At 35.5% G+C, this 27,455-nt stretch overlaps 1 protein-coding gene across 1 annotated transcript in view; it reads right to left on the bottom strand.

The window, feature by feature from the left end:
* Positions 1-26,732, bottom strand: part of LOC141281072 (uncharacterized) — a 53,432-nt gene extending 26,700 nt beyond the window's left edge. Inside the window, exons 1-6 of the mRNA XM_073812731.1 lie at positions 26,663-26,732; positions 26,203-26,274; positions 25,824-26,072; positions 20,226-24,385; positions 1,877-18,805; positions 16-1,378 (exon numbers count right to left, since the gene is read on the bottom strand). Coding sequence (XP_073668832.1) covers positions 16-1,378; positions 1,877-18,805; positions 20,226-24,385; positions 25,824-26,072; positions 26,203-26,224 — 22,723 coding nt within the window. The 5' untranslated portion in view covers positions 26,225-26,274; positions 26,663-26,732. The remainder of the gene's footprint in view (positions 1-15; positions 1,379-1,876; positions 18,806-20,225; positions 24,386-25,823; positions 26,073-26,202; positions 26,275-26,662) is intronic.
* Between the last annotated feature and the right edge of the window lie 723 nt (positions 26,733-27,455).

Below are 27,455 nucleotides of genomic sequence, written 5' to 3' on the forward strand. Positions count from 1 at the left end.
CCTGTTGTTCAGCATGCTGTTTTTCAAGTCCTTCCTTAGCTCGAAATATCTCAGCTTTCTTGTACTCCAGATCAGACTTCTCCTTACGTAGTAAATCTTTATCACTCTCAGTTGCTTGTTGCTGCTTTTGTATTTCAGTATAGATGTCATCCAGAAAGTCTCTCTTCTGTTTTGTTTCCTCAGTAAGATTGTTGATATCTTCTCTCTCTTTTTGAAGTTGAGCTGTGATTTCCTCCAACCTCTGTCTTTCATGTTGTGTCTCTAGTTTTAATATTTCAATCTCATGTGCTTCTCTTTGCATCTCTGTTTTTGTCTCTTCCATCAGTTCTTTCTCATTCTCAAAAGCTTCTCTGTCAAGTTTGAGACTTTCTAAGTATCTCTCTGCTTGAGCTCTTTTTTGTTGTACATCTTCCACATCTCTTGCCAACATCTGCCTGTCTTTTTCTACTGATTCCTTTTGAGTTAATACATCTTTAATGAGGAGATCCACATTTGCAATCTTCCTTTTCAATTCATCTGCCATGTCCTGTTTTTCTTTATGAAGTTGTGCAGCCATTTTTTCCAAGTTTTGTGTTTCATTGTGTGTTTCTTCTTTAAGCTTTTTTATATCATTTGCTTTCCTTTGTAGATCTAACTCCACCAGTTTTAATTTGTTCTCTTGATCTTTAAACAATTGTGTTTGAAGTGTTATCATCCCCCACTCTTCAGCTAAACTCTTTTGGCTTTGGTCTACATCATCTCTTTCATTCTTCAGAAGTTTTTTGTCATCATTAATTATTTCTCTTTCTTTCTGTAATTCTTGCTTTAGAAGTTCCAAGTTCTCAGTCTCTGTTTTGAGGGCATCTCTCAGATTGTTCTCCATTTTCTGTTTCTCTTCTTTCAGCTCTTCTTTGTCTTTATCTAGTTGGCTTCTTTCAATCCTCATTAATTCCATAATGTCACTCACTTCTGTCTGTTGCTTTTCCAGCTCAAGCTGTTTTAGTTTCATTTGTTCCTCTTGATTTTTAATGTCATGAATTTGTCTTGTGATGTTCACACTCATCTCCTCTAAAGTCTCTCTTTCTTTCTGCAGGTCTGCCAGTGTGATCTCATTCTTCTCTTTTTGCTCAACAAGTTGCTTTTCAAGGTCTTCTTTGGCTCTTGTAATTTCTTTTTTTGTTTCCTTCAGATCTTGTTTTTCTTCCTCAATCATGTCTTTATCTGATTGAATCGATTTTAATTTCTCCTCAATATAAGCATTCATTTCATCCAAAACCTTATGCTTTTTCTGAGTTTCCTCTGCAAGATTACTGATATCTTCTCTTTCATGTTGGAGTCGAGCTGCCATTTCCTCCACCTTTAGCCTTTCATGTTCAGTTTCAAGTTTTAACTTGTCGATCTCATGTGCTTCTCTTTGCATCTCAATTTTCAATTGTTTCATCACTTCCTTCTCATTCCCAAAAATATTTTTCTCTATTTGAAGTCTCTCCAAATCTTTGTCAATGTTGACTTTCTTTTCTTGTAGATCTTCCTTAAGTTTCATGAGCTGTTGCTGGTCAGTATTAAAGACTTGTTTGAGGTTTTCCATTTCTCTTTGTTGATCATAAATCTCTATTTGCAATTTGTCTAGTTCATCTTTTCTGAGTCTTACATTTTCATTTTCAACATCCTCTATTTGTTGGGAGATGTTTTCTCTCATTTGCTCTAGAGAGGTTTTATCTCGTTGTAGATCTTCCATTGCAGACTCATTTGCAACTTGCATTTCGTTCAGAATCTCATTCTTTCTCTTTGTCTCTTCAGTAAGTATGGCAATATCATCTCTGTTTTTCTGAAGTTGCACAGTCATCTTTTCCAAGTTACTTCTTTCATTTTGTGTTTCTTCTTTTAGCTTTCTCACATTATCGTTTTCTTTTTGCAGCTCAGTTTTCATCTGTTCTAACTTCTCCTTCTCATCTTCAAATACTTGTTTCTGTAGTGTTAACATTTTTAGGTCTTCAGCTAAACTCTTTCGGCTTTGGTCTACATAATCTCTTTCATTCTTCAGCAGTTTTCTGTCATCATTAATTATTTCTCTTTCTTTCTGTAATTCTTGCTTAAGAAGCTCCAAGTTCTCAGTCTCTGTTTTTAGGGCATCTCTCAGATTGTTCTCCATTTTCTGTTTCTCTTCTTTCAGCTCTTCTTTGTCTTTGTCTAGTTGGCTTCTCTCAATCCTCATTAAATTCATAATGTCATTCACTTCTGTCTTTTGCTTATCCAGCTCAAGCTGTCTTAGATCAAACTGACTTCTTTCTTTTATCATAATGGCTTTGTCATTATCAAGATCTCTTTGCTTATACAAAATTTCAGCTTGCAGTTGTTCAAGTTCATTTTGTTTCAGTTTCATTTGTTCCTCTTGATTCTTAATGTCATGTATTTCTCTTGTGATGTTCACACTCATTTCCTCTAAAGTCTCTCTTTCTTTCTGCAGTTCTGCCAGCGTGATCTCATTCTTCTCTTTTTGCTCGACAAGTTGCTTTTCAAGGTCTTCTTTGGCTCTTGTAATTTCTTTTTTAGTTTCCTCTAGATCATGTTTTTCTTCCTCAATCATGTCTTTATCTGATTGAATTAATTTTAATTTCTCCTCAAAATTAGCATTCATTTCATCCAAAACCATATGTTTCCTCTGAGTTTCCTCTGCAAGATTACTGATATCTTCTCTTTCATGTTGAAGTCGAGCTGCCATTTCCTCCACATTTAGCCTCTCATGTTGGGTTTCAAGTTTTAACTTTTCAATCTCATGTGCTTCTCTTTGCATCTCAATTTTCAATTGTTTTATCACTTCCTTCTCATTCCCCAAAATATTTTTCTCTATTTGAAGTCTCTCCAAATCTTTGTCAATGTTGACTTTCTTTTCTTGTAGATCTTCCTTAAGTTTCATGAGCTGTTGCTGGTCAGTATTGAAGACTTGTTTGAGGTTTTTCATTTCTCTTTGTTGATCATAAATCTCTGCTTGCAATTTGTCTAGTTCATCTTTTCTGAGTTTTAAATTTACTTTATCATTTTCAATCTCCTCTATTTGTTGGGAAATGTTCAGTTTCATTTGCTCTAGAGAGGTTTTATCTCTTTGTAGATCTTCCATAGCAGCCTCATTTGCAACTTGCATTTCATTCAGAATCTCATTCTTTCTCTTTGTCTCTTCAGTAAGTATGGAAATATAATCTCTATCTTTCTGAAGTTGGGCAGTCATCTTTTCCAAGTTACTTCTTTCATTTTGTGTTTCTTCTTTAACCTTTCTCACATCATCTATTTCTTTTTGCAGCTCAGTTTTCATCTGTTCTAACTTCTCCTTTTCATCTTCAAATACTTGTTTCTGTAGTGTTAGCATTTTTAGGTCTTCAGCTAAACTCTTTCGGGTTTGGTCTACATCATCTCTTTCATTCTTCAGCAGTTTTTTGTCATCATTAATTATTTCTCTTTCTTTCTGTAATTCTTGCTTAAGAAGCTCCAAGTTCTCAGTCTCTGTTTTTAGGGCATCTCTCAGATTGTTCTCCATTTTCTGTTTCTCTTCTTTCAGCTCTTCTTTGTCTTTGTCTAGTTGGCTTCTTTCAATCCTCATTAAATTCATAATGTCATTCACTTCTGTCTGTTGCTTTTCCAGCTCAAGCTGTCTTAGATCAAACTGACTTCTTTCTTTTATCATAATGGCTTTGTCATTATCAAGTTCTCTTTGCTTATACAAAATTTCAGCTTGCAGTTCTTCAAGTTTATTTTCTTTTAGTTTTATTTGTTCCTCTTGATTCTTAATGTCATGTATTTCTCTTGTGATGTTCACACTCATTTCCTTTAAAGTCTCTCTTTCTTTCTGCAGGTCTGCCTGTGTGATCTCATTCTTCTCTTTTTGCTCGGCGAGTTGCTTTTCAAGGTCTTCTTCGGCTTGATGAAGTCGAGCTGCCATTTCCTCCACCTTTAGCCTGTCACGTTGGGTTTCAAGTTTTAACTTTTCAATCTCATGTGCTTCTCTTTGCACCTCAGTTTTCATTTGTTCCATCTCCGCCTTCTCATTCTGAAAAGCTTCTCTTTCTAGTTTAAGTCTCTCCAAATCTTTGTCAATGTTGACTCTCTTTTCTTGTAGATCTTCATTATGTTTATTCAGTTGTTGCTGGTCAGTGCTGAAGACTTGTTTGAGGTTTTCCATTTCACTTTGTTGATCATAAATCTCTGCTTGCAATTTGTCTAGTTCATCTTGTCTGAGTCTTACATTTACTTTATAATTTTCAATCTCCTCTATTTGTTGGGAAATATTCAGTTTCATTTGCTCTAGAGAGGTTTTATCTCTTTGTAGATCTTCCATTGCAGACTCATTTGCAACTTGCATTTCATTCAGAATCTCATTCTTTCTCTTTGTCTCTTCAGTAAGTATGGCAATATCATCTCTATCTTTCTGAAGTTGTGTAGTAATTTCCTTCACCATTTGTCTCTCATGTTCTGTCTTTAGTTTCAGTTTCTCAATCTCATCAGATTCTTTTTGCAGCTCAGTTTTCATCTGTTTCAACTTCTCCTTTTCATCTTCAAATACTTGTTTCTCTAGTGTTAGCATTTTTAGGTCTTCAGCTAAACTCTTTCGGCTTTGGTCTACATCATCTCTTTCATTCTTCAGCAGTTTTCTGTCATCATTAATTATTTCTCTTTCTTTCTGTAATTCTTGCTTAAGAAGCTCCAAGTTCTCAGTCTCTGTTTTGAGGGCATCTCTCAGATTGTATTCCATTTTCTGCTTTTCTTCTTTCAGCTCTTCTTTGTCTTTATCTAGTTGGCTTCTCTCAATCCTCATTAATTCCATAATGTCATTCACTTCTGTATGTTGTTTATCCAGCTCAAGCTGTTTTAGATCAAACTGATTTCTTTGTTTTATGATTATGGCTTTGTCATGATCTATTTCTCTTTGCTGATTCAGAATTTCAGCTTGCAGTTGTTCAAGTTCATTTTGTTTCAGTTTCATTTGTTCCTCTTGATTTTTAATGTCATGTATTTCTCTTGTGATGTTCACACTCATCTCCTCTAAAGTCTCTCTTTCTTTCTGCAGGTCTGCCAGTGTGATCTCATTCTTCTCTTTTTGCTCAGCAAGTTGCTTTTCAAGGTCTTCTTTGGCTCTTGTAATTTCATTTTTAGTTTTCTCCAGATCATGTTTTTCTTTCTCAATCATGTCTTTATCTGATTGAATCAGTTTTAATTTCTCCTCAATATTCGCATTCATTTCATCCAAAACCTTATGTTTCCTTTGAGTGTCCTCTGCAAGATTACTGATATCTTCTCTTTCATGTTGGAGTCGAGCTGCCATTTCCTCCACCTTTAGCCTCTCATGTTGGGTTTCAAGTTTTAACTTTTCAATCTCATGTTCTTCTCTTTGCATCTCAGTTTTCGTTTGTTTCATCTCTTCCTTCTCATTGTCGAAAATATCTTTCTCTAGTTTAAGTCTCTCCAAATCTTTGTCCAATTTGACTCCCTTTTCTTGTAGATCTTCCTTAAGTTTCATGAGCTGTCGTTGTTCAGTATTGAAGACTTGTTTGAGGTTTTCCATATCTCTTTGTTGATTCAGAATTTCAGCTTGCAGTTGTTCAAGTTCATTTTCCTTTAGTTTTATTTGTTCCTCTTGATTTTTAATGTCATGTATTTGTCTTGTGATGTTCACACTCATTTCCTCTAATGTCTCTCTTTCTTTTTGCATTTCTGCCAGCATGATCTCATTCTTCTCTTTTTGCTCAGCAAGTTGCTTTTCAAGGTCTTCTTTGGCTTGATGAAGTTGAGCTGCCATTTTTTCCACCTTTAGCCTATCATGTTGGGTTTCAAGTTTTAACTTTTCAATCTCATGTGCTTCTCTTTGTACCTCAGTTTTCATTTGTTTCATCTCTTCCTTCTCATTTTCAAAAATATCTTTCTCTAGTTTAAGTCTCTCCAAATCTTTGTCAATGTTGACTCTCTTATCTTGTAAATCCTCCTTATTTTTCTCCAGCTGTTCCTGGTCAGTAGTGAAGATTTGTTTGAGGTTTTTAATTTCTCTTTGTTGATAATAAATCTCTGCTTGCAATTTGTCTAGTTCATCCTGTCTGAGTTTTACATTTACTTTTTCATTTTCCATATCATGTATTTGTTGGGAAATGTTCAGTTTCATTTGCTCTAGAGAGGTTTTATCTCTTTGTAGATCTTCCATTGCAGACTCATTTGCAACTTGCATTTCATTCAGAATCTCATTCTTTCTCTTTGTCTCTTCAGTAAGGATGGCAATATCATCTCTATCTTTCTGAAGTTGTGTAGTGATTTCCTTCACCATTTGTCTCTCATGTTGTGTATTTAGTTTCAGTTTTTCAATCTCATTGGCTTCTTTCTGCAGCTCAGTTTTCATCTGTTTTAACTTCTCCTTTTCATCTTCAAATACTTGTTTCTGTAGTGTTAGCATTTTTAGGTCTTCAGCTAAACTCTTTCGGCTTTGGTCTACATCATCTCTTTCGTTCTTCAGCAGTTTTCTGTTATCATTAATTATTTCTCTTTCGTTCTGCAATTCTTGCTTAAGAAGCTCCAAGTTCTCAGTCTCTGTTTTGAGAGCATCTCTCAGATTGTTCTCCATTTTCTCCTTTTCTTCTTTCAGCTCTTCTTTGTCTTTGTCTAGTTGGCTTCTTTCAATCCTCATTAAATTCATAATGTCACTCACTTCTGTCTGTTGCTTTTCCAGCTCAAGCTGTTTTAGTTTCATTTGTTCCTCTTCATTTTTAATGTCATGTATTTGTCTTGTGATGTTCACACTCATCTCCTCTAAAGTCTCTCTTTCTTTCTTCAGTTCTGCCAGTGTGATCTCATTCTTCTCTTTTTGCTCAGCAAGTTGCTTTTCAAGGTCTTGTTTGACTCTTGCAATTTCTTTTTTAGATTTCTCCAGATCATGTTTTTCTTTCTCAATCATGTCTTTATCTGATTGAATCAGTTTTAAATTCTCCTCAATATTCGCATTCATTTCATCCAAAACCATATGCTTTTTCTGAGTTTCCTCTGCAAGATTACTGATATCTTCTCTTTCATGTTGGAGTCGAGTTGCCATTTCCTCCATCTTTAGCCTCTCATGTTGGATTTCAATTTTTAACTTTTCAATCTCATGTGCTTCTTTTTGCATCTCAGTTTTCGTTTGTTTCATCACTTCCTTCTCATTCTCAAAAATATCTTTCTCTATTTTAAATCTCTCCAAATCTTTGTCAATATTGACTCTCTTTTCTTGTAGATCCTCCATATTTTTCTCCAGCTGTTCCTGGTCAGTGCTGAAGACTTGTTTGAGATTTTCCATTTCTCTTTGTTGATCATAAATCTCTGCTTGCAATTTGTCTAGTTCATCTTTTCTGAGTCTTACATTTTCTTTTTCATTTTCAACATCCTCTATTTGTTGGGAGATGTTTTCTCTCATTTGCTCTAGAGAGGTTTTATCTCGTTGTAGATCTTCCATAGCAGCCTCATTTGCAACTTGCTTTTCGTTCAGAATCTCATTCTTTCTTTTTGTCTCTTCAGTAAGTATGGAAATATAATCTCTATCTTTCTGAAGTTGCGCAGTCATCTTTTCCAAGTTACTTCTTTCATTTTGTGTTTCTTCTTTAAGCTTTCTCACTTTATCGTTTTCTTTTTGCAGCTCAGTTTTCATCTGTTCTAACTTCTCCTTCTCATCTTCAAATACTTGTTTCTGTAGTGTTAGCATTTTTAGGTCTTCAGCTAAACTCTTTCGGCTTTGGTCTACATCATCTCTTTCATTCTTCAGCAGTTTTCTGTCATTATTAATTATTTCTCTTTCTTTCTGTAATTCTTGCTTAAGAAGCTCCAAGTTCTCAGTCTCTGTTTTGAGGGCGTCTCTCAGATTGTTCTCCATTTTCTGTTTCTCTTCTTTCAGCTCTTCTTTGTCTTTGTCTAGTTGGCTTCGTTCAATCCTCATTAAATTCATAATGTCATTCACTTCTGTCTGTTGCTTTTCCAGCTCAAGCTGTTTTAGTTTCATTTGTTCCTCTTGATTTTTAATGTCATGAATTTGTCTTGTGATGTTCACACTCATCTCCTCTAAAGTCTCTCTTTCTTTCTGCAGGTCTGCCTGTGTGATCTCATTCTTCTCTTTTTGCTCGGTGAGTTGCTTTTCAAGGTTTTCTTCGGCTTTATGAAGTCGAGCTGCCATTTCCTCCACCTTTAGCCTCTCATGTTGCGCTTCAAGTTTTAACTTTTCAATCTCATGTGCTTCTCTTTGCATTTCAGATTTCATTTGTTCCATCTCTGCCTTCTCATTCTGAAAAGCTTCTCTTTCTAGTTTAAGTCTCTCCAAATCTTTGTCAATATTGACTCTCTTTTCTTGTAGATCCTCCATATTTTTCTCCAGCTGTTCCTGGTCAGTAGTAAAGACTTGTTTGAGGTTTTCCATTTCTCTTTGTTGATCATAAATCTCTGCTTGCAATTTGTCTAGTTCATCTTTTCTGAGTCTTACATTTTCTTTATCTTTTTCAATCTCCTCTATTTGTTGGGAGATGTTTTCTCTCATTTGCTCTAGAGAGGTTTTATCTCTTTGTAGATCTTCCATTGCAGACTCATTTGCAACATGCATTTCATTCAGAATCTCATTCTTTCTCTTTGTCTCTTCAGTAAGTATGGCAATATCATCTCTATCTTTCTGAAGTTGTGTAGTGATTTCCTTCACCATTTGTCTCTCATGTCCTGTCTTTTGTTTCAGTTTCTCAATCTCATCAGATTCTTTTAACAGCTCAGTTTTCATCTTTTCTAACTTCTCCTTCTTATCTTCAAATACTTGTTTCTGCAATGTTAGCATTTTTAGGTCTTCAGCTAAACTCTTTCTGCTTTGGTCTACATCATCTCTTTCGTTCTTCAGCAGTTTTTTGTCATCATTAATTATTTCTCTTTCTTTCTGTATTTCTTGCTTTAGAAGCTCCAAGTTCTCAGTCTCTGTTTTGAGGGCATCTCTCAGATTGTTCTCCATTTTCTCCTTTTCTTCTTTCAGCTCTTCTTTGTCTTTATCTAGTTGGCTTCTTTCAATCCTCATTAAATTCATAATGTCATTCACTTCTGTCTGTTGCTTTTCCAGCTCAAGCTGTTTTAGTTTCATTTGTTCCTCTTGATTTTTAATGTCATGAATTTGTCTTGTGATGTTCACACTCATCTCCTCTAAAGTCTCTCTTTCTTTCTGCAGGTCTGCCAGTGTGATCTCATTATTCTCTTTTTGCTCAACAAGTTGCTTTTCAAGGTCTTCTTTGGCTCTTGTAATCTCTTTTTTAGTTTCCTTCAGATCATGTTTTTCTTTCTCAATCATGTCTTTATCTGATTGAATCAGTTTTAATTTCTCCTCAATATTAGCATTCATTTCATCCAAAACCTTATGTTTCCTCTGAGTTTCCTCTGCAAGATTACTGATATTTTCTCTTTCATGTTGGAGTCGAGCTGCCATTTCCTCCACATTCAGTCTCTCATGCTGGGTTTCAAGTTTTAACTTTTCAATCTCATGTGCTTCTCTTTGCATTTCAGTTTTCATTTGTTCCATCTCCGCCTTCTCATTCTGAATAGCTTCTCTTTCTAGTTTAAGTCTCTCCAAATCTTTGTCAATATTGACTCTCTTTTCTTGTAGATCCTCCATATTTTTCATGAGCTGTTGCTGGTCAGTGCTGAAGACTTGTTTGAGGTTTTCCATTTCTCTTTGTTGATCAAAAATCTCTGCTTGCAATTTGTCTAGTTCATCTTTTCTGAGTCTTACATTTTCTTTATCTTTTTCAATCTCCTCTATTTGTTGGGAGATGTTTTCTCTCATTTGCTCTAGAGAGGTTTTATCTCTTTGTAGATCTTTCATTGCAGACTCATTTGCAACTTGCATTTCATTCAGAATCTCATTCTTTCTCTTTGTCTCTTCAGTAAGTACGGCAATATCATCTCTATCTTTCTGAAGTTGTGTAGTGATATTCTTTACAATTTGTCTCTCATGTTCTGTCTTTTGTTTCAGTTTCTTAATCTCTTCAGATTCTTTTTGCAGCTCAGTTTTTATCTGTTCTAACTTCTCCTTCTCATCTTCAAATACTTGTTTCTGTAGTGTTAGCATTTTTAGGTCTTCAGCTAAACTCTTTCGGCTTTGGTCTACATCATCTCTTTCGTTCTTCAGCAGTTTTCTGTCATTATTAATTATTTCTCTTTCTTTCTGGAATTCTTGCTTAAGAAGCTCCAAGTTCTCAGTCTCTGTTTTGAGAGCATCTCTCAGATTGTTCTCCATTTTCTCCTTTTCTTCTTTCAGCTCTTCTTTGTCTTTGTCTAGTTGGCTTCTTTCAATCCTCATTAAATTTATAATGTCATTCACTTCTGTCTGTTGCTTTTCCAGCTCAAGCTGTTTTAGTTTCATTTGTTCCTCTTCATTTTTAATGTCATGTATTTGTCTTGTGATGTTCACACTCATCTCCTCTAAAGTCTCTCTTTCTTTCTGCAGGTCTGCCAGTGTGATCTCATTCTTCTCTTTTTGCTCAGCAAGTTGCTTTTCAAGGTCTTGTTTGACTCTTGCAATGTCTTTTTTAGCTTTCTCCAGATAATGTTTTTCTTTCTCAATCATTTCTTTATCTGATTGAATCAGTTTTAATTTCTCCTCAATATTCGCATTCATTTCATCCAAAACCTTATGTTTCCTTTGAGTGTCCTCTGCAAGATTACTGATATCTTCTCTTTCATGTTGGAGTCGAGCTGCCATTTCCTCCACCTTTAGCCTTTCATGTTCAGTTTCAAGTTTTAACTTTTCAATCTCATGAGCTTCTTTTTGCATCTCAGTTTTCGTTTGTTTCATCACTTCCTTCTCATTCTCAAAAATATCTTTCTCTAGTTTAAGTCTCTCAAAATCTTTGTCAATTTTGACTCTCTTTTCTTGTAGATCCTCCATATTTTTCATGAGCTGTTGCTGGTCAGTGCTGAAGACTTGTTTGAGGTTTTCCATTTCTCTTTGTTGATCATAAATCTCTGCTTGCAATTTGTCTAGTTCATCTTTTCTGAGTCTTACATTTTCTTTATCTTTTTCAATCTCCTCTATTTGTTGGGAGATGTTTTCTCTCATTTGCTCTAGAGAGGTTTTATTTCTTTGTAGATCTTCCATTGCAGACTCATTTGCAACTTGCATTTCATTCAGAATCTCATTCTTTCTCTTTGTCTCTTCAGTAAGTATGGCAATATCATCTCTATCTTTCTGAAGTTGTGTAGTGATTTCCTTCACCATTTGTCTCTCATGTTGTGTCTTTTGTTTCAGTTTCTTAATCTCATCAGATTCTTTTTGCAGCTCAGTTTTCATCTTTTCTAACTTCTCCTTCTTATCTTCAAATACTTGTTTCTGCAATGTTAGCATTTTTAGGTCTTCAGCTAAACTCTTTCTGATTTGGTCTACATCATCTCTTTCGTTCTTCAGCAGTTTTCTGTCATTATTAAGTATTTCTCTTTCTTTCTGTAATTCTTGCTTTAGAAGTTCCAAGTTCTCAGTCTCTGTTATGAGGGCATCTCTCAGATTGTTCTCCATTTTCTCCTTTTCTTCTTTCAGCTCTTCTTTGTCTTTATCTAGTTGGCTTCTTTCAATCCTCATTAAATTCATAATGTCATTCACTTCTGTCTGTTGCTTTTCCAGCTCAAGCTGTTTTAGTTTCATTTGTTCCTCTTGATTTTTAATGTCATGAATTTGTCTTGTGATGTTCACACTCATCTCCTCTAAAGTCTCTCTTTCTTTCTGCAGTTCTGCCAGCGTGATCTCATTCTTCTCTTTTTGCTCAATCATTTGCTTTTCAAGGTCTTCTTTGGCTCTTGTAATTTCTTTTTTAGTTTCCTCCAGATCATGTTTTTCTTTCTCAATCATGTCTTTATCTGATTGAATCAGTTTTAATTTCTCCTCAATATTAGCATTCATTTCATCCAAAACCTTATGTTTCCTCTGAGTTTCCTCTGCAAGATTACTGATATTTTCTCTTTCATGTTGGAGTCGAGCTGCCATTTCCTCCACATTCAGTCTCTCATGCTGGGTTTCAAGTTTTAACTTTTCAATCTCATGTGCTTCTCTTTGCATCTCAGTTTTCGTTTGTTTCATCTCTTCCTTCTCATTGTCGAAAATATCTTTCTCTAGTTTCAGCCTCTCCAAATCTTTGTCAAATTTGACTCCCTTTTCTTGTAGATCTTCCTTAAGTTTCATGAGCTGTCGCTGGTCAGTATTGAAGACTTGTTTGAGGTTTTCCATTTCTCTTTGTTGATTTAGAATTTCAGCTTGCAGTTGTTCAAGTTTATTTTCTTTTAGTTTCATTTGTTCCTCTTGACTTTTAATGTCATGTATTTGTAATGTGATGTTCCCACTCATCTCTTCTAAAGTCTCTCTTTCCTTCTGCAGGTCTGCCAGTGTGAGCTCATTCTTCTCTTTTTGCTCAGCGAGTTGCTTTTCAAGGTTTTCTTCGGCTTTATGAAGTCGAGCTGCCATTTCCTCCACCTTTAGCCTCTCATGTTGCGCTTCAAGTTTTAACTTTTCAATCTCATGTGCTTCTCTTTGCATCTCAGTTTTCATTTGTTCCATCTCCGCCTTCTCATTCTGAAAAGCTTCTCTTTCTAGTTTAAGTCTCTCAAAATCTTTGTCAATATTGACTCTCTTTTCTTGTAGATCCTCCATATTTTTCATGAGCTGTTGCTGTTCAGTGCTGAAGATTTGTTTGAGGTTTTCCATTTCTCTTTGTTGATCATAAATCTCTGCTTGCAATTTGTCTAGTTCATCTTTTCTGAGTCTTACATTTTCTTTATCTTTTTCAATTTCCTCTATTTGTTGGGAGATGTTTTCTCTCATTTGCTCTAGAGAGGTTTTATCTCTTTGTAGATCTTCCAATGCAGACTCATTTGCAACTTGCATTTCATTCAGAATCTCATTCTTTCTCTTTGTCTCTTCAGTAAGTATGGCAATATCATCTCTATCTTTCTGAAGTTGTGTAGTGATATTCTTTACCATTTGTCTCTCATGTTCTGTCTTTTGTTTCAGTTTCTTAATCTCTTCAGATTCTTTTTGCAGCTCAGTTTTCATCTGTTCTAACTTCTCCTTCTTATCTTCAAATACTTGTTTCTGCAATGTTAGCATTTTTAGGTCTTCAGCTAAACTCTTTCGGCTTTGGTCTACATCATCTCTTTCGTTCTTCAGCAGTTTTCTGTCATTATTAATTATTTCTCTTTCTTTCTGGAATTCTTGCTTAAGAAGCTCCAAGTTCTCAGTCTCTGTTTTGAGGGCATCTCTCAGATTGTTCTCCATTTTCTCCTTTTCTACTTTCAGCTCTTCTTTGTCTTTGTCTAGTTGGCTTCTTTCAATCCTCATTAAATTCATAATGTCATTCACTTCTGTCTGTTGCTTTTCCAGCTCAAGCTGTTTTAGTTTCATTTGTTCCTCTTGATTTTTAATGTCATCTATTTGTCTTGTGATGTTCACACTCATCTCCTCTAAAGTCTCTCTTTCTTTCTGCAGTTCTGCCAGTGTGATCTCATTCTTCTCTTTTTGCTCAGCAAGTTGCTTTTCAAGGTCTTGTTTGACTCTTGCAATTTCTTTTTTAGATTTCTCCAGATAATGTTTTTCTTTCTCAATCATGTCTTTATCTGATTGAATCAGTTTTAATTTCTCCTCAATATTAGCATTCATTTCATCCAAAAGCATATGCTTCTTCTGAGTTTCCTCTGCAAGTTTACTGATATCTTCTCTTTCATGTTGGAGTCGAGCTGCCATTTCCTCCACCTTTAGCCTCTCATGTTCAGTTTCAAGTTTTAACTTTTCAATCTCATGAGCTTCTTTTTGCATCTCAGTTTTCGTTTGTTTCATCACTTCCTTCTCATTCGCAAAAATATCTTTCTCTAGTTTAAGTCTCTCAAAATCTTTGTCAATATTGACTCTCTTTTCTTGTAGATCCTCCATATTTTTCTTTAGCTGTTGCTGGTCAGTGCTGAAGACTTGTTTGAGGTTTTCCATTTCTCTTTGTTGATCATAAATCTCTGCTTGCAATTTGTCTAGTTCATCTGTTCTGAGTCTTAGATTTTCTTTTTCTTTTTCAATATCCTCCACTTGTTGGGAGATGTTTTTTCTCATTTGCTCTAAAGAGGTTTTATCTCTTTGTAGATCTTCCAATGCAGACTCATTTGCAACTTGCATTTCATTCAGAATCTCATTCTTTCTCTTTGTCTCTTCAGTAAGTATGGCAATATCATCTCTATCTTTCTGAAGTTGAGTAGCCATATTTTCTAAGTTACTTCTTTCATTTTGCGTTTCTTCTTTTAGCTTTCTCACATCATCTATTTCTTTTTGCAGCTCAGACTTCATCTGTTCTAAATCGTTCTTTTCATCTTGAAATGCTTGTTTGTGGTATTTTAGATTATCTATCTCTCTTTCTAAATCTGCTCTTTTTTCTTCCACATTAGCCTCTTTTGTTTTTAACAGAAGGGTCATTTTCTCAATTAATTCTTTCTCGCTGTTTAATTCGCTTTTCAATATCTCCAAGTTTTTCATTTCACTCTCAAGCTGATGTTTCTGTGACTTCTCTATTTCAAGATTGGCCTTTTCACTTGTCACAAATTCCATGATTTCATTCACTTCTTTCCATTTTACATCAATTTCAGTCTGCATCTGTACAAGTTTATCTTTCTCCTTTATGATTGCTTTCTTTGTGTCCTCAATTTCTTCTTGCTGTCTGTAAATCAAAGCTTGGAGTTGTTTAAGTTCATTTTCTCTGAGTCTCATTTTTTCCTTCTCGGTTGCAATGTCATCCTGTTGCTCTAAAATACTTTCTCTCAGTAGATAAAGCACATCTCTTTCCTTCTCTATTACGTCTTTCGCATTTTTGTTTTTCTCTCTTTCTTGTGCAAGCTGGTTTTCAAGATCCTCCTTTGCGCTTGTTATTTCAGTCATAGTTTTCCTTAGTTCCAGCAGAGCTCGTTCTTGCATGTGTTTGTTAGATTCATTCGCTTTCCTCTGCATTTCAATTTCCTGATTCATGTTTTCTAGAGCCATTTTTTCCTTCTCGATTTGCTCAGCAAGACCGTCAACTTCTTCTCTGTCTTTCTTAAGTCTGGCAGCTGTTTCCTCAAGCTTTTGTCTGTCTTCGTGTGCCTCTTGTTTAATTTTCTCAACCTCATCAGCTTCTCTTTTTAGCTTAACTTTCTCCTGCTCTAAATTGTTTTTCTCATCTTCAATCATTTGTTTTTTAAGCTTAATTTTCTCAAGTTCTTTCATTATATCAAGCTTCATTTGTGATAAATCATCCATATCCGTTTCCAGTTGTTTCCTGCTGTAATCAATTTCTTCCTTTCTATCATTTAGCTGCTTTCTTAGTAGATCTAACTTTTCACTCTCCTTTCCCAAATCTATCTCTATCTGATTCATTATTTCTGTTCGTTTCTTCTCAAAATCCTCCTTGTCCTTCATTAAATGCCTCTTGGCTTCATCTGCCTCGGTTTTGTGTTGATCTATTTGGGCCTGTATGCCTTCAAGTTCCCTTTTCTCCATATCAATCATCGTCTTCTCTTCATCTATGTCTGTTTGTTGTTTCTGAATGTCAATTTGCAGTCTTTGCGACACTGTTTGTTTGTGTCTGTTTTGTTCCTTCTCTTTTTCCAAGTCATCTTCTTTTCTTGAGATGTCCATGCTCAGCTCCTCAAGAATGCTCCTCTTCTTCTGCATTTCTGCCAATGCTATCAGATTCATCTCTTTCTGAGATTCAACTTGCTTCTCAAAATCTTCTTTGTCTTTTGCAATCTCCATCTTGGTTTGCTCCAGATCAGACTTTTCATTTTCTAGAGTGACTTTATCAGATTCAATCATTTGTCTTTGTTTTTTCAGATCCGCTTCCTGTGCTGTAATCCTTGCGACATGCATTGCTAAATTGTCTTTTTCTTTTTCAAGCTTAGTTGCCATTTTTACAGCGCTCCTCCTCTCATTTTCCAGCTCTTGCCTTAGTTTCTCAATCATTTCAGTTTCTTTTAAGAACTCAGCTTTCATCTCCTCCAGTTTCTGATGTTCTTTGTCAACTGCTTGTTTCTGGAAGTTTAAGTTCTCAAAATCCTCAGCTAACACGCTTCTTTTTTGTTTCATATCATCCAGGTCTCTGTTCAGTACTGCCCTGTTGTTTTCAATAGTTTCCTTTTCTTTAAGAACTTCTTCTTTCATCAGTTCCACCGTTTCATTTTCTCTCTGTAGTTGCATTTGCATGTGATTCACTAATTTCCTTTCCTCCATAACCATAGTTTTTTCTTTCTCCAAGCTGTTCCTCTCCTTCAAAATAGCATCCCGAATCTCTTCTATTTCTTTTTGTTGCATGTAAATTCGTGAAGTACATGTATCAAGTTCATTTTCTTTAACTCTCAATTCGTTTTGCTTTTGTGAGATGTTCATATTCATTTCTTCAAGAGACTTTTGCTTCTTTTCTTGATCTTCTTTTACTCTATCAATCTCTGTTTTCATTTTCTCTAGTTCAAACTTCTGTTTTTCTACTCTATCTTTTTCACTCTCAATAGCTTGATGTTGTTTTTCTATGCTCAAGTACAATCTATCCTGCGCCTCTTTTCGTTCATTTTCCTCATTTTGAATTTGGTCTGCCATGTCTTTCAAACTCTGCTTTTCATCCAGCAACTCTTTCTTTAATTTCTCAACATCTTCAGCCTCTCTTTGAAGCTCACCTTTCATCTGCTGCATCTCCTTCTCAAAAGATTCCCTCTGAAATTGCAAGTTCTCGAAGTCCTTGAACAGTTTCGTTTTTTGGAGCTGTATGTCTTCCCGATCCATTTCCAGTAATTTCATTTGACTTTCACAACGTTCAGTTTTTTCAATTAAATTTTTTCTTTGAAGCTCCAAATCTTTATGGTTCCTTATTGATTCCCTCAGGTTCTTTTCCATTTCCTGTCTCTCTACTTCTAAATCTTTCTTGGATTGATCTATTTCAGTTTGCAACCTCTCAACTTGGTCCTTTTCCATCCTTAAGCTATTCCTTATGTCATCTGTTTCTTTTCGCTGGTTTTCAGTCTCAGCTTCCCTGTGGTTTAGCTCATTTTCCCTAAGTGTTAATTTTTCTTTCTCATCTTCCAGACTCTGTCTTTGTTTCAAGATGGTTTCATTCATCTGCTCCAATTTCTCTTTTTCTTTATGTATCTCTGCCAGTATAATATTGTTTGTTTCTGTTTGCTTAGCAAGTTGTTTTTCAAGATCTTTGAGTCTGGTCATTTCTACCTTAGTTTTCTCCAAATCAGACTTTTCTTCTTCTACCATCTCTCTCTCAGACTCAATTGCTTGTCTCTCTTTTTGAATCTCCACTTGAATCTCATCCAATGCTTTTGCCCTTTTTTCGATCTCTTCAACAAGATTGTTTGTGTCATGTCTGTCTTTTTGTAGTTGGCCTTCCATGTCTTTTACTTTCTGCATGTCGCTGTGAACAGCTCGCCTTAGATTTTCAATAACACCTGCTTCTTTGTGCAGGTCGGCCTTCATTTCCCTTAACATTTCAGCTGTTTTTGTCTGGTGTTCGATTTCAGCTTGCATTTTGTCTTGTTCGTCTTTCTTTGTCCTTGTCTCTTTTGCAAGACTCACAATGACATCTTTCTCTTGCTGAAGTTGTGCTGCAGTCTCCTCAAGTTTCTGTCTTTCAGCCAGCGTATCCTGTCTAAGCTTCTCAGTATATTCAGCTGCCCTTTGAAGGGCATCTTTAATTTTTTTCAACTTGCCTTTCTCATTCTTAACACTCTGCCTCTGCAATTTCAGCTCATCTGCCTCACTCTCCAAATCAACTTTCTTCTGTTCCAAATCTTCTATATCTTTTCTTAATGTTATTCTGCAATTTTCAATCATTTTTTTCTGATCTAGTACCTCTTTTTTCATACGTCCCACAGTATCAAGTTCTTTGTTTAATTTGTCTGTCATATCACTCTTCATTTTATCTTTTTGTTTATTCAAAACATCTCTCTCTTTCTCTAATTGTTTTTTCACAACCTCCTCTTTTTCTCTGTTTTTTAATATTTGAGCTTGTAGTTCAACCCATCCTTTCTGTATATTTACCTTTGTCCTCTCCAGCTCATTATGTTCTCTTTTGAGTGTATCTTTTGTATGTTCCAGCTCTTGTTTTTGCAGATCTAGTTGCAGCTGCATGTCTGCTGCGGTTTTAGTTGCATTTTGTAATGTAGCTTCTTTGTGCAAAAGTTCATCTTCTTTCACTGTTAATTCTGCCATTTGTCTTTCTATTGTATTTTTTTGTGCAAGTGTGTCTTGATTGATACCTTCAAGAGCTTGCTGCTCACTATGCACTTCTTCCATGGTCAAAATGACTTGATATTCTTGTGTATCATCATATCTGCCATCCAGCTCATCAGTTTGGACGTCAACTTCTCTAGTCTCCGTAATTCTTGTCATTTCCCATTCATGTTTTTCTCTCTGTAAATTTACTCTCATCATGTCCAGTTCCTGTTTTCTTTGATTTAGGTCTTGCTTCTCTTTCCATATTGTATCTATGTTTCTTTGGTTATCTTCCTTTTCGGATTGCAATTTCTTCTCCCAGTTTTCTAGACTGATCTGTTTCTTTCCCATCTGTTTCTCTTCCTCTTGTAGTTTAGACATCTGCTTTTCAGCTTCATCCTTCAATGCCCGTATGTCCTCCTTTGTCCTCTCTAGTTCTTGTTTTTCTGTGAAAATGATTTCTTTAAATTGTTCCAATTCTCTTCTTTCGTTTTGTATATCGGTCAAGTTGGGTTCATGGTCATCTAATGTAAACGTTTCTCTCTGTACTCCTGTGGTTGTGGCCTGTTGGTTCTCGGCTGAGCTGATGTCTGGTTGAACCTGAAATAAAAACTATTTGCATTTCTTTTTCCCAACATGATTTAGATACACACAGTTTTATATTGATTACACTTGAACTTAATTTTCAAGAGTGAGTTTTTAGAAGACTTTCTCTAAAATCAGTTTAAAGCCCCTGGAACTTTGACTATATGATGTTTATTTCAAATTAGCTTTAAAGTCAACATGAATGTGTCCTTTTGTGCACAATGTATTATAACATGTTATTTCCAAGTTTTCTCCTTTTGTAACAAAATAGCTCAGTCTCTAAAATAACTTCCAGCCTTCACAATGTTATATGTAACATTACAGAAGTAAACTTTATTTGCTAATGTTATTTCATGTTGGCTTTAATCAAACATAATCCAGTTGCTGAAAATATCAACCTATCCTCCAACCCATACGATTGTTTTGGTCATTTGTCTGTTACCCTCAAATACGACCAACAAATGTGTTTACCAAATTAATGTCTCTACTAGCAGCATGTGAATCTTAATATATTATTATTTTATTTTATTATATATTGGGGTATCATTTTGCAAAGATGATATGTGATTTTCAATTTAAACCGCCAGGATTAATTGTATTTATATCACACATTGCACTATTCAGGAATTTTGAGCATATAACATACTCATTTATTTATTTTATGATATAAACACAGTATACAAAACAGTCACAACTTTTAAAAAAGTAATTAAAATATTCCAATTGTACAGAGATCAAGTAGTCATGATCAGCTGTAAATCAGATCTGGTCTACAAGAAGCAATGATATGTCATCTTTGATTTTGAAATAGCATTGGCTTTCATGTGTCTCATGATCAATTGCATCATTAGGTTTGCTAAGAATGTGAAGCGCTATTGGCTGTCGTGACCAATTGCTTCATGCTCTAATGTTTGGTTTATGTTTGAATGAGATCTGTGATCTTCATATAATGTGACTGTATGGCTTCAGTTCACAAGCTTTGCAACGTATTGTTTGTAATACTTTTATACTGATGTTGTTGTTGTTTTGGTCCATTTATGCAATAAATACCTATGACTGTACTTTTACTTGCATACTGTGTTTTATATGGTTGAAAACTAGTTGGGTTAGGGTAAGTGTGGGGTTAGATGCTCCAAAATATCTTTTAAACCATAAATGTTTATGAAACTATTTCTACATTTACAAATGCAGAAAATAAAATGTGTCTAATCTGACGTATAAGTGAAAAAAAATCATTAAAACGTAACCACAGGTTATATAAGCTACTGGCTGCTAGAGGGCACTTCATCCCTTACACATACCTTGACGTCGAAATATTCTGTTTGCACAAACAAACTATTAGGTTGTTATTTTTGGAGGACGGTCTCTAAAATATTGTTAATACAAAACATATTATGAGCCATTTGCCATCAAGTGAAGGTAGATAATAACTTACCTTTTCTTTGTCTCCCCTTTTTTGAGCAATCAGTTCTTTCTCTCTCTTAATTTCATCTTGTGCCTGTCCTACATCCTTCCAGGCCTTTTCCACACCCTCTCTCATCTGCTCCACCCTATCGCTTTCTTTAATGATCTCCTCCAACCTCTGCTCCAGCTCATCTCTTTGCCGCTGCATCATTGATCTCAGGAGCTCTATCTCATCTCGTTCCCGCATTAGTTTTTCTTCCCTGTATTGTATTTCTCTTTTTCTTCTCTGAACTTCAAACTTCAGAAGCCTCATCTCTTCCTTTTCCTTCTTCATTACATCCTTGTTCTGCTCCGCCTCTTTTCTAAGACCTCGTAGCATTTCTCGGATGTGTTCAATCTCCAAAACGAGCCTCTGCATTTCAGCAATCATCTCGTCCTGGTCTGTTGTCTCCATGTGACTCCCTGACATCTTGTGTTGTATCTGGAATTTTGTGTTCCTCACCATTTCTCTTGTTGTCTCAATCTGCTGTATCAGGTTGAATATTGTGAGGTTTATCTGTTCTTTGTCTTCTTCCGACTCTCTCTCCTCTATCCTAAGTTCAAATTCTTCTCTTGCTCTTTGAATTTCAACTTTAACTTGTTCCATTTCATACTTCTGCCTCTGTGTCTCCATCCTTTTACGTTCCATGTCTTCTTTCGCTTTTTGTATTTCCATCTTCAACCGTTCCATCTCGTCTTTCTTTCTCATGGTCAGTTTCATCCTTTGGTCAAGTTCTTTCTTTTTCCCCTCCATTTCTCTTTTCATCAGCTCCATTTCCGCAATCTCTCGTTTGGTCTTGTGCATCCTTTCGTCCAGCTCCATTTTTTGTCTTTGTATTTCATCTTTGACTCGCTGCATTTTTTCCATCTCTGCTTTTGCGAGCTCCATTTGTCTTTCAACATCTGCTTTTTGTTTCAGTATCTCAGACCTCATCAGTTCCATCTGATCCCTTTCAGTTTTTGCTTCTGCCATCTTGTTCTCAATCTCGTCTTTCTGTCTCTGCAGTTCTGCTTTCATCTTTTCCAGTTTCGTCATTTCCGTCCTTGTCTTTGCCATTTTTACATCAATGTCCTCCTTTTGTCTCTTCAGCTCCACCTTGATGTCTTCAATCTCAATCATCTCCTTCTTCATTGCCTCCATCTTTTCCATCATCTCTTCTTTCTCCCTACTGATTTTCTCTCTTTCCTCCTGTTCTCCTTTTTCAGCCTCATCCCACAGTCTCTCAATCTCTGCCCTAACCCGGTTAATCTCATCCTTGACTTCCTCATACGTATCAACACGGATCTTCTCAAGATCCTCTCTATCGTGCTGCATGTCCTCTCTCATACGCCTCAAAGTGTCCTCCTCTCGCTTTGTCTCCTCCAACCTTTTCTTGATATCCTCTCTCTGTTCCTGAATCTCAGTCATAAGAAGCTCAGCTTTCTCTCTGTCTTGTCTCGCCAACTCTCTGTCACAAACTAGCTGACGTTCTACCGTCTCAAGTTCTTCTCTTTGTCTTTGCAACTGAGCACTCTGTTCTGCACTATATCTTGCCATCTCATATCTGATTTTTTCTACATCCTTTCTCTCATTCTGAATCTGTAATTGAATCTTTTTGAGTTCCTCTCTTTCAATGTATATCTCAGCTGAACGCTTCTCATGATCTTCCTTCTCTTTCCACAAAACTGTTTTCATTTGCTCAATCATCTCTCTGTCTAGCTTTGCATCTTCTAACATCTTTTGCAAACGCTCTTTTTCAGAATCCCCAATCTCTTCTAGCTCAAGTTTGGCTTTCTGTATCTGTGCATTTAATTGCTCTAACTCATCTGTTTTTTTATGCATTTCGTCTCTTTGCTCCAGTGCCTCTGTTACAGTTTCATACCTTCTTTTTTCTAAATCTTCCATATGCTTTCTTAAGAGCAACTCAGCCTCCTGAGCAGCAAGTTTGGCTCGGCTCGCTTCATCTTTTTCTTGTTTTGCTGCTATCATCCTGTTTTCTAAGTTTGCCCTCATGGTTTCGATATTGTAAGCTTCTTGCTTAGCCTCATCTCTGCTTTTCTCAATCTCTTCTCTTTCTTTCTCCATCATTTCCATAATTTTGGCTAATTCCTCTTGCTTTGCTTTAGCTTTATCCATCTTCACGTTGGCAGCCACTTTTTCATCTTCTGTCTGAAGTTTCATTTTGTCAAGATACTCTTTCCATTTCATTAGCTCCACCCTGTCCTCCTCAACATTTCTCTGGGCTCTCTGAACTTCATCTCGTAGTTGTTCCAATCTTTCCACCTCATGCTGAGTATTTCTTCTAAATTCTACTTCCTCTCTTTCTGTTTCCTGCCACCTGCTCTCCATTTCCTCCTTTATTTTAACAATCTCACTTCTGATAAACTCACACTGTTCCATGTCACTTCTCACAAAATCTCTCTTTCTTTCCAATTCCTCTTTCTCTTCTTCCAACTCGGCTTTCATGTCCTCCATCTGTTCCTTTGTTTTTTGGGTCTCCTGAACCCTTTTCTCAATTTTCTCAATTTGGAGCTGAATTTCGGCCTTCATTTTTTCCATTTTTTCATTTTCCAGGACTGTGACCTCCTGGCTTTTCTCAATCTCCTCTTTTGCTCTGATTATCTCATGTCTAATTCTTTCGAGTTCCTGTCTGTCTTTCAGCATTTCATCTTGTCTTCTATTCAGGTTGTCTTTTTCAGCCTCGAATTCTGCTTTGATACTTTTTGTCATTTCCATATCTTGTCTGGCCTCATCTCTTATTTGAATGCTTTCTTCTTTCTCTTTCACAATTCGTGCTTTCTCTATATCATTTGTTCTTTGTATCTCTACTCTCAACCTGTCCAGTTCATCTCTTTCTCTTTGCAGTCCCGCTCTGTGCTCTAACTGTTCTGTAACTATCTCATACCTCTTTTTCTCCATTTCCTCTTTAGCTTTCCTTGTCTCCTCCTTTTGTTTCTCGAGAATCTCTTTTTCTCTCTGCATCTCCATTTTAACATGTTTTAGTCTTTCAGTTTCTCTTTTTGTCTCCTCAACCCTGGCCTCCATAGAGTTGATGCGACCATGTATATCCAACTTGGCTTGTTCAATCTTCTCCCATTCCTTTTTAACTAGCTCTCCATTCAAAACTAACTCGTCTCTGTTTATCTTAATGCTATGTTTTAACTCTTCCAAATCTTTCTCTTTTCTCAACACCTCTTGCCATTTCTTCTCAATGAGATCCTGTTCCTCAAGCGCCTGAGCTCTCAGCTGAATTATTTTCTCGTTCTCTTGTTTTGACACAGCTTTGTTTTTTTCAACCTCTTCTTTTGCTCTCTGAATCTCATCTTGTATATATTGTAGCTCATCCTTCTCTCTCTGGATCGTAGCTCTCTGTTCCATCCCTTCCTTTTCCATGTCGCACCACCTTTCCTCCATTTCCTTCTTCACTTGCTGTATGTCAAGTTTAATCTGCTCAAATTGCTCTCTTTGCCTCTTGATATCCTCCTTTTTTCTCTCTAGCTCATTTTTCTCCTCCTTTATTTCAGCATTCATGTGCTCCATTTGATCTTTGGCCTTTCTTGTTTCCTCAATTTTCATCTCAATCTCATTAATCTGGACCAGTATGGCACTTTTCGTTTGTTCCATTTGTTCCATTTCATGCTTGGTGCTCTCACGGTTGCTCTCCAGCTCCGCTTTCTCCCTCTGAGCTTCATACCTGAGCATCTCCAAATGTTGTCTTTCCCTTGTGATTTCATCACGCTTTTGCTCCAGGGTGTTTTGTTCCATTTGGAGATCAGACCTCATTTTTTCAACCCTTTCCCTTTCTCTGTCTACCTCTTCTTTGCTCCGATTCATTCTTTCATAGGTGTGGTCAACCTCAGCTTTCATGTCTGTTATACATTTCTCAAGATGCCTTTTCTCCATAGTTATACTGATTATCTCCTCTTGCTGCTTCTGTATCCTCTGCCTCATGTTGTCTATTTCATTTCGCTCTTTCTTGGTTCCTTCCCAGAGTTTCTCAATTTGTTCGATGGCACGCATCGTCTCAAATCGTCGCCTCTTGAGTGAGTCTTTTCTCTTCTGGATGTCACTGCCATGTCCGTTTTTGTCTTCCTGTCTCCTTTTTTCTCTAGGAGGACTGGGTGGACTGCCTATCTCTGTCTGTGTGTGCTTGCTGTTGCGCTGTATACATTCTGAAAAAGAAGAGGGTTTTTTTTGTCTTTACATGCCTGTAATTATAAATACTGAGTTTCTATAGTTGTACAGATAAAAGGCAAAATAATGCTTAAAAAAATAAAAGAAAAAATTATTTACTAACCCTCAAATTATGTTTTATTTTAATATTTATTATGTATGCTAAGTTTTTCCTTGGCACAAACTTTTGTTTTTTACACAGGAAAATAAAGTAGAACTGTTAACTGTCTTTATATGAAAATTAGTCTTTTTAAAAACTCTTTTGTGTTTCACAGAAAAAATAGTATAATAAAATATAAAATATAATATATTGATTACAGAAATTTTATTTTTATAAGAATCACATTTGTGTAACACTTTACAATAAGGTTCATTAGTTAAAATTAGTTAACTACATTAGTTAACATGAAAAATAGTAAAATACTAAAATATACTAAAATATAAAATACAATATTGATTACAGAAATTGTATTTTTTATAAGAATCACATTTGTGACCCTGGACCACAAAAACAGTCGGTAACACTTTACAATAAGGTTCATTAGTTTTGATAACTACATTAGTTAACTACATTAGTTTACATGAACTAATAATGACTGCACTTAAACAACCTTTATTAATATTTGTTAAAGTTAATTTAAACATTTACTAATACTTTATTAAAATCTTGTTAACGTTAGTTAATGCACTGTAAACTTACATGAACAAACAATTAAAAGCTTTATTTCTATTAACTAACATTAACAAAAATGAATTAATACTGTAACAAATGTATTGCTCATGGTTTGTTCATGTAAGTTAATACATTAACTAATGTACCTTATTGTATAGTGTTACCAAAAGTCATATGGTTTATTTATTTGTTTATTTATTTGAAAATTGAGATTTATATATCATCTAAACTGAATAAATAAGATTAGTTTGGGTAGGACAATATTTGGCCGATATAAAAACATTTGAAAATCTGAAATCTGAGGGTGCAGAAAAACTAAATATCGAGAGAATCATCTTTAAAGTTGTCCAAATTAGGTCAACACATGGAGAGTTTGGTCCCAAAACCAGATAACTAAATGTTTTAATATTTCACAAATCACGTTGTGCATTCCAATTAATATAAATCAAACTGCAGTTGGTTTGTTTTGATCTAAGCCTTCATAACTAAAAAATAAAGCTAAGTAGCACAATAAAAAAACATGATAACATAATAATAAACATGTTTTGACAAAAATTATCTTGTTGTGGAAATATATATTTACGGTAGGAAATTTACAAAATATCTTCATGAAACATGATATTTACTTAATATCCTATAATATTTGCATAAAAAAATCCTAAATTTTGACTCATACAACCCGTGCTACTTATGACTGTTTTGTGGTCCAGGGTCAAAATTGTTACATCACTATTGTTATTAAACAAGGAGAGAAATATTCTGACCTAATTCTTGAATCAGTTCAGGCTCTGTCATTCTCAGGATCAAATGAAATGACACTCTGTGTTGGGGTGGCTCTCTTTCCAAAGCCTCAAACAGGAGCCGCATTGCTTCCTGCTGGGTTGGAGCGGCCAGCAAACGTCGTGATGCCACTTCATGGATCAGACTTTGGGAAATAACTGCCTCTGCAATTTCACTGACCCGTGTTGCTCTTGCAATTATCAGATCCTTGAATTCTTTAAGGAAGTCTCCAACTGTTTGGTAACAGAAGAGTTGTAAATAGTTGTTTACAATCACATTAAATAAATGTGCTTATTAACACATTAATAAACACGTTTATTAAAATGTAACTTTATTGCATTGTGTGGTGTAAAAAAATCTTACCGTAATCTCTGGTTTCTTCCATGGCTGCTTATACATGTTTCGTTAAAACAACTGTTTCATGTGAAGTGTGAACTGAAACATATGCAAATTAATTATTGTACATAGTATAGCAACAATTTTTTGCATAGGGAAACACTGGCGCAGCAATTATGGATCAAGAATTGTGGCTGTTCTTTTAAATATGTTGAAAAATCCATTGCAGGGTAAAGTATTTGATCATCCTTTCAACTTATACGTTTTTAAAGTGTTTAATTTAATATAATGTAAAATAATTGTAAAAATAAGAAAGATTATTGCAATAAAAACTGGTTATACTATGTCATTTATACTTTGTGCATTGCACCTATCTGTACAGGTCTTATCATTATAATTCTGTAGACTTTAAAACTCTTTAAACAGAACATGTAGTTTTGAAATGTCACTTATACAAGAAAGTGGATTTTATCAAATGTAATCTTACCTGCTGTTGAGTCACTGGATGAATCCTATAAATTTCTGTGTTCTGATGATGGAGTCACATTGGAGTAATGAGTCCAAATGCGAGCCTTATGAATTTGTTCACAAACAATTTTATCTGGCTTTAGCACATGCACGATGGCTGCGTAGTCTACGTAAAATTGGACAGCTTTGTATTTCCGTGCGTTTGATTGGCTGTGGGAGTTAAATGTATTTTGTCTGGTTTTCTCTGATAAAGGCGGTGTCCAGGTCCACCCCTGACATGCCATCATATCAAACACCCACTGCAACACACTGTACAAACTAGTTTGGCATATAAAACATAACATTTGTGTCATGCAGAGTTGAAAATGCAACCTGTGCAAACAGCCTGATCTGTTTTTGACATTATGCCATCACAAATAAACAATGATCATGAATATCTGGCTCTGCTGTCCTCACTGAATAACAAATACAGTTTTAAAGCAAAGTAAAAATGTCTGAATAAGTGAAATAAAAATATGTAAAAATGCAAAAAAACTTTTTCTGAATAAAAAAGGCTTTATTGCCAAGTGTGCTTGCACATGCAAGAAATTTTCTTCGGTTCCAATACATCAAACATATAACAAAATCATTTCAATAAAAATACAACATCTTAAGACACAGTAGCCTGTATATTTACAAATGTTATGTACAGATACTTGTGTAAGGACTTATGTAAGCATATTAGTGACCGTAATGTATAATGTGCCTACGCTTAAAACGAAAGTATTTTTTAAACTGTCTAAAAAAGCACGGGGGAGTTTGGTTAGACAAAG

This window comes from Paramisgurnus dabryanus, chromosome 19, assembly GCF_030506205.2.
Source record: "Paramisgurnus dabryanus chromosome 19, PD_genome_1.1, whole genome shotgun sequence".
Classification (NCBI taxonomy): Eukaryota; Metazoa; Chordata; class Actinopteri; order Cypriniformes; family Cobitidae; genus Paramisgurnus; species Paramisgurnus dabryanus.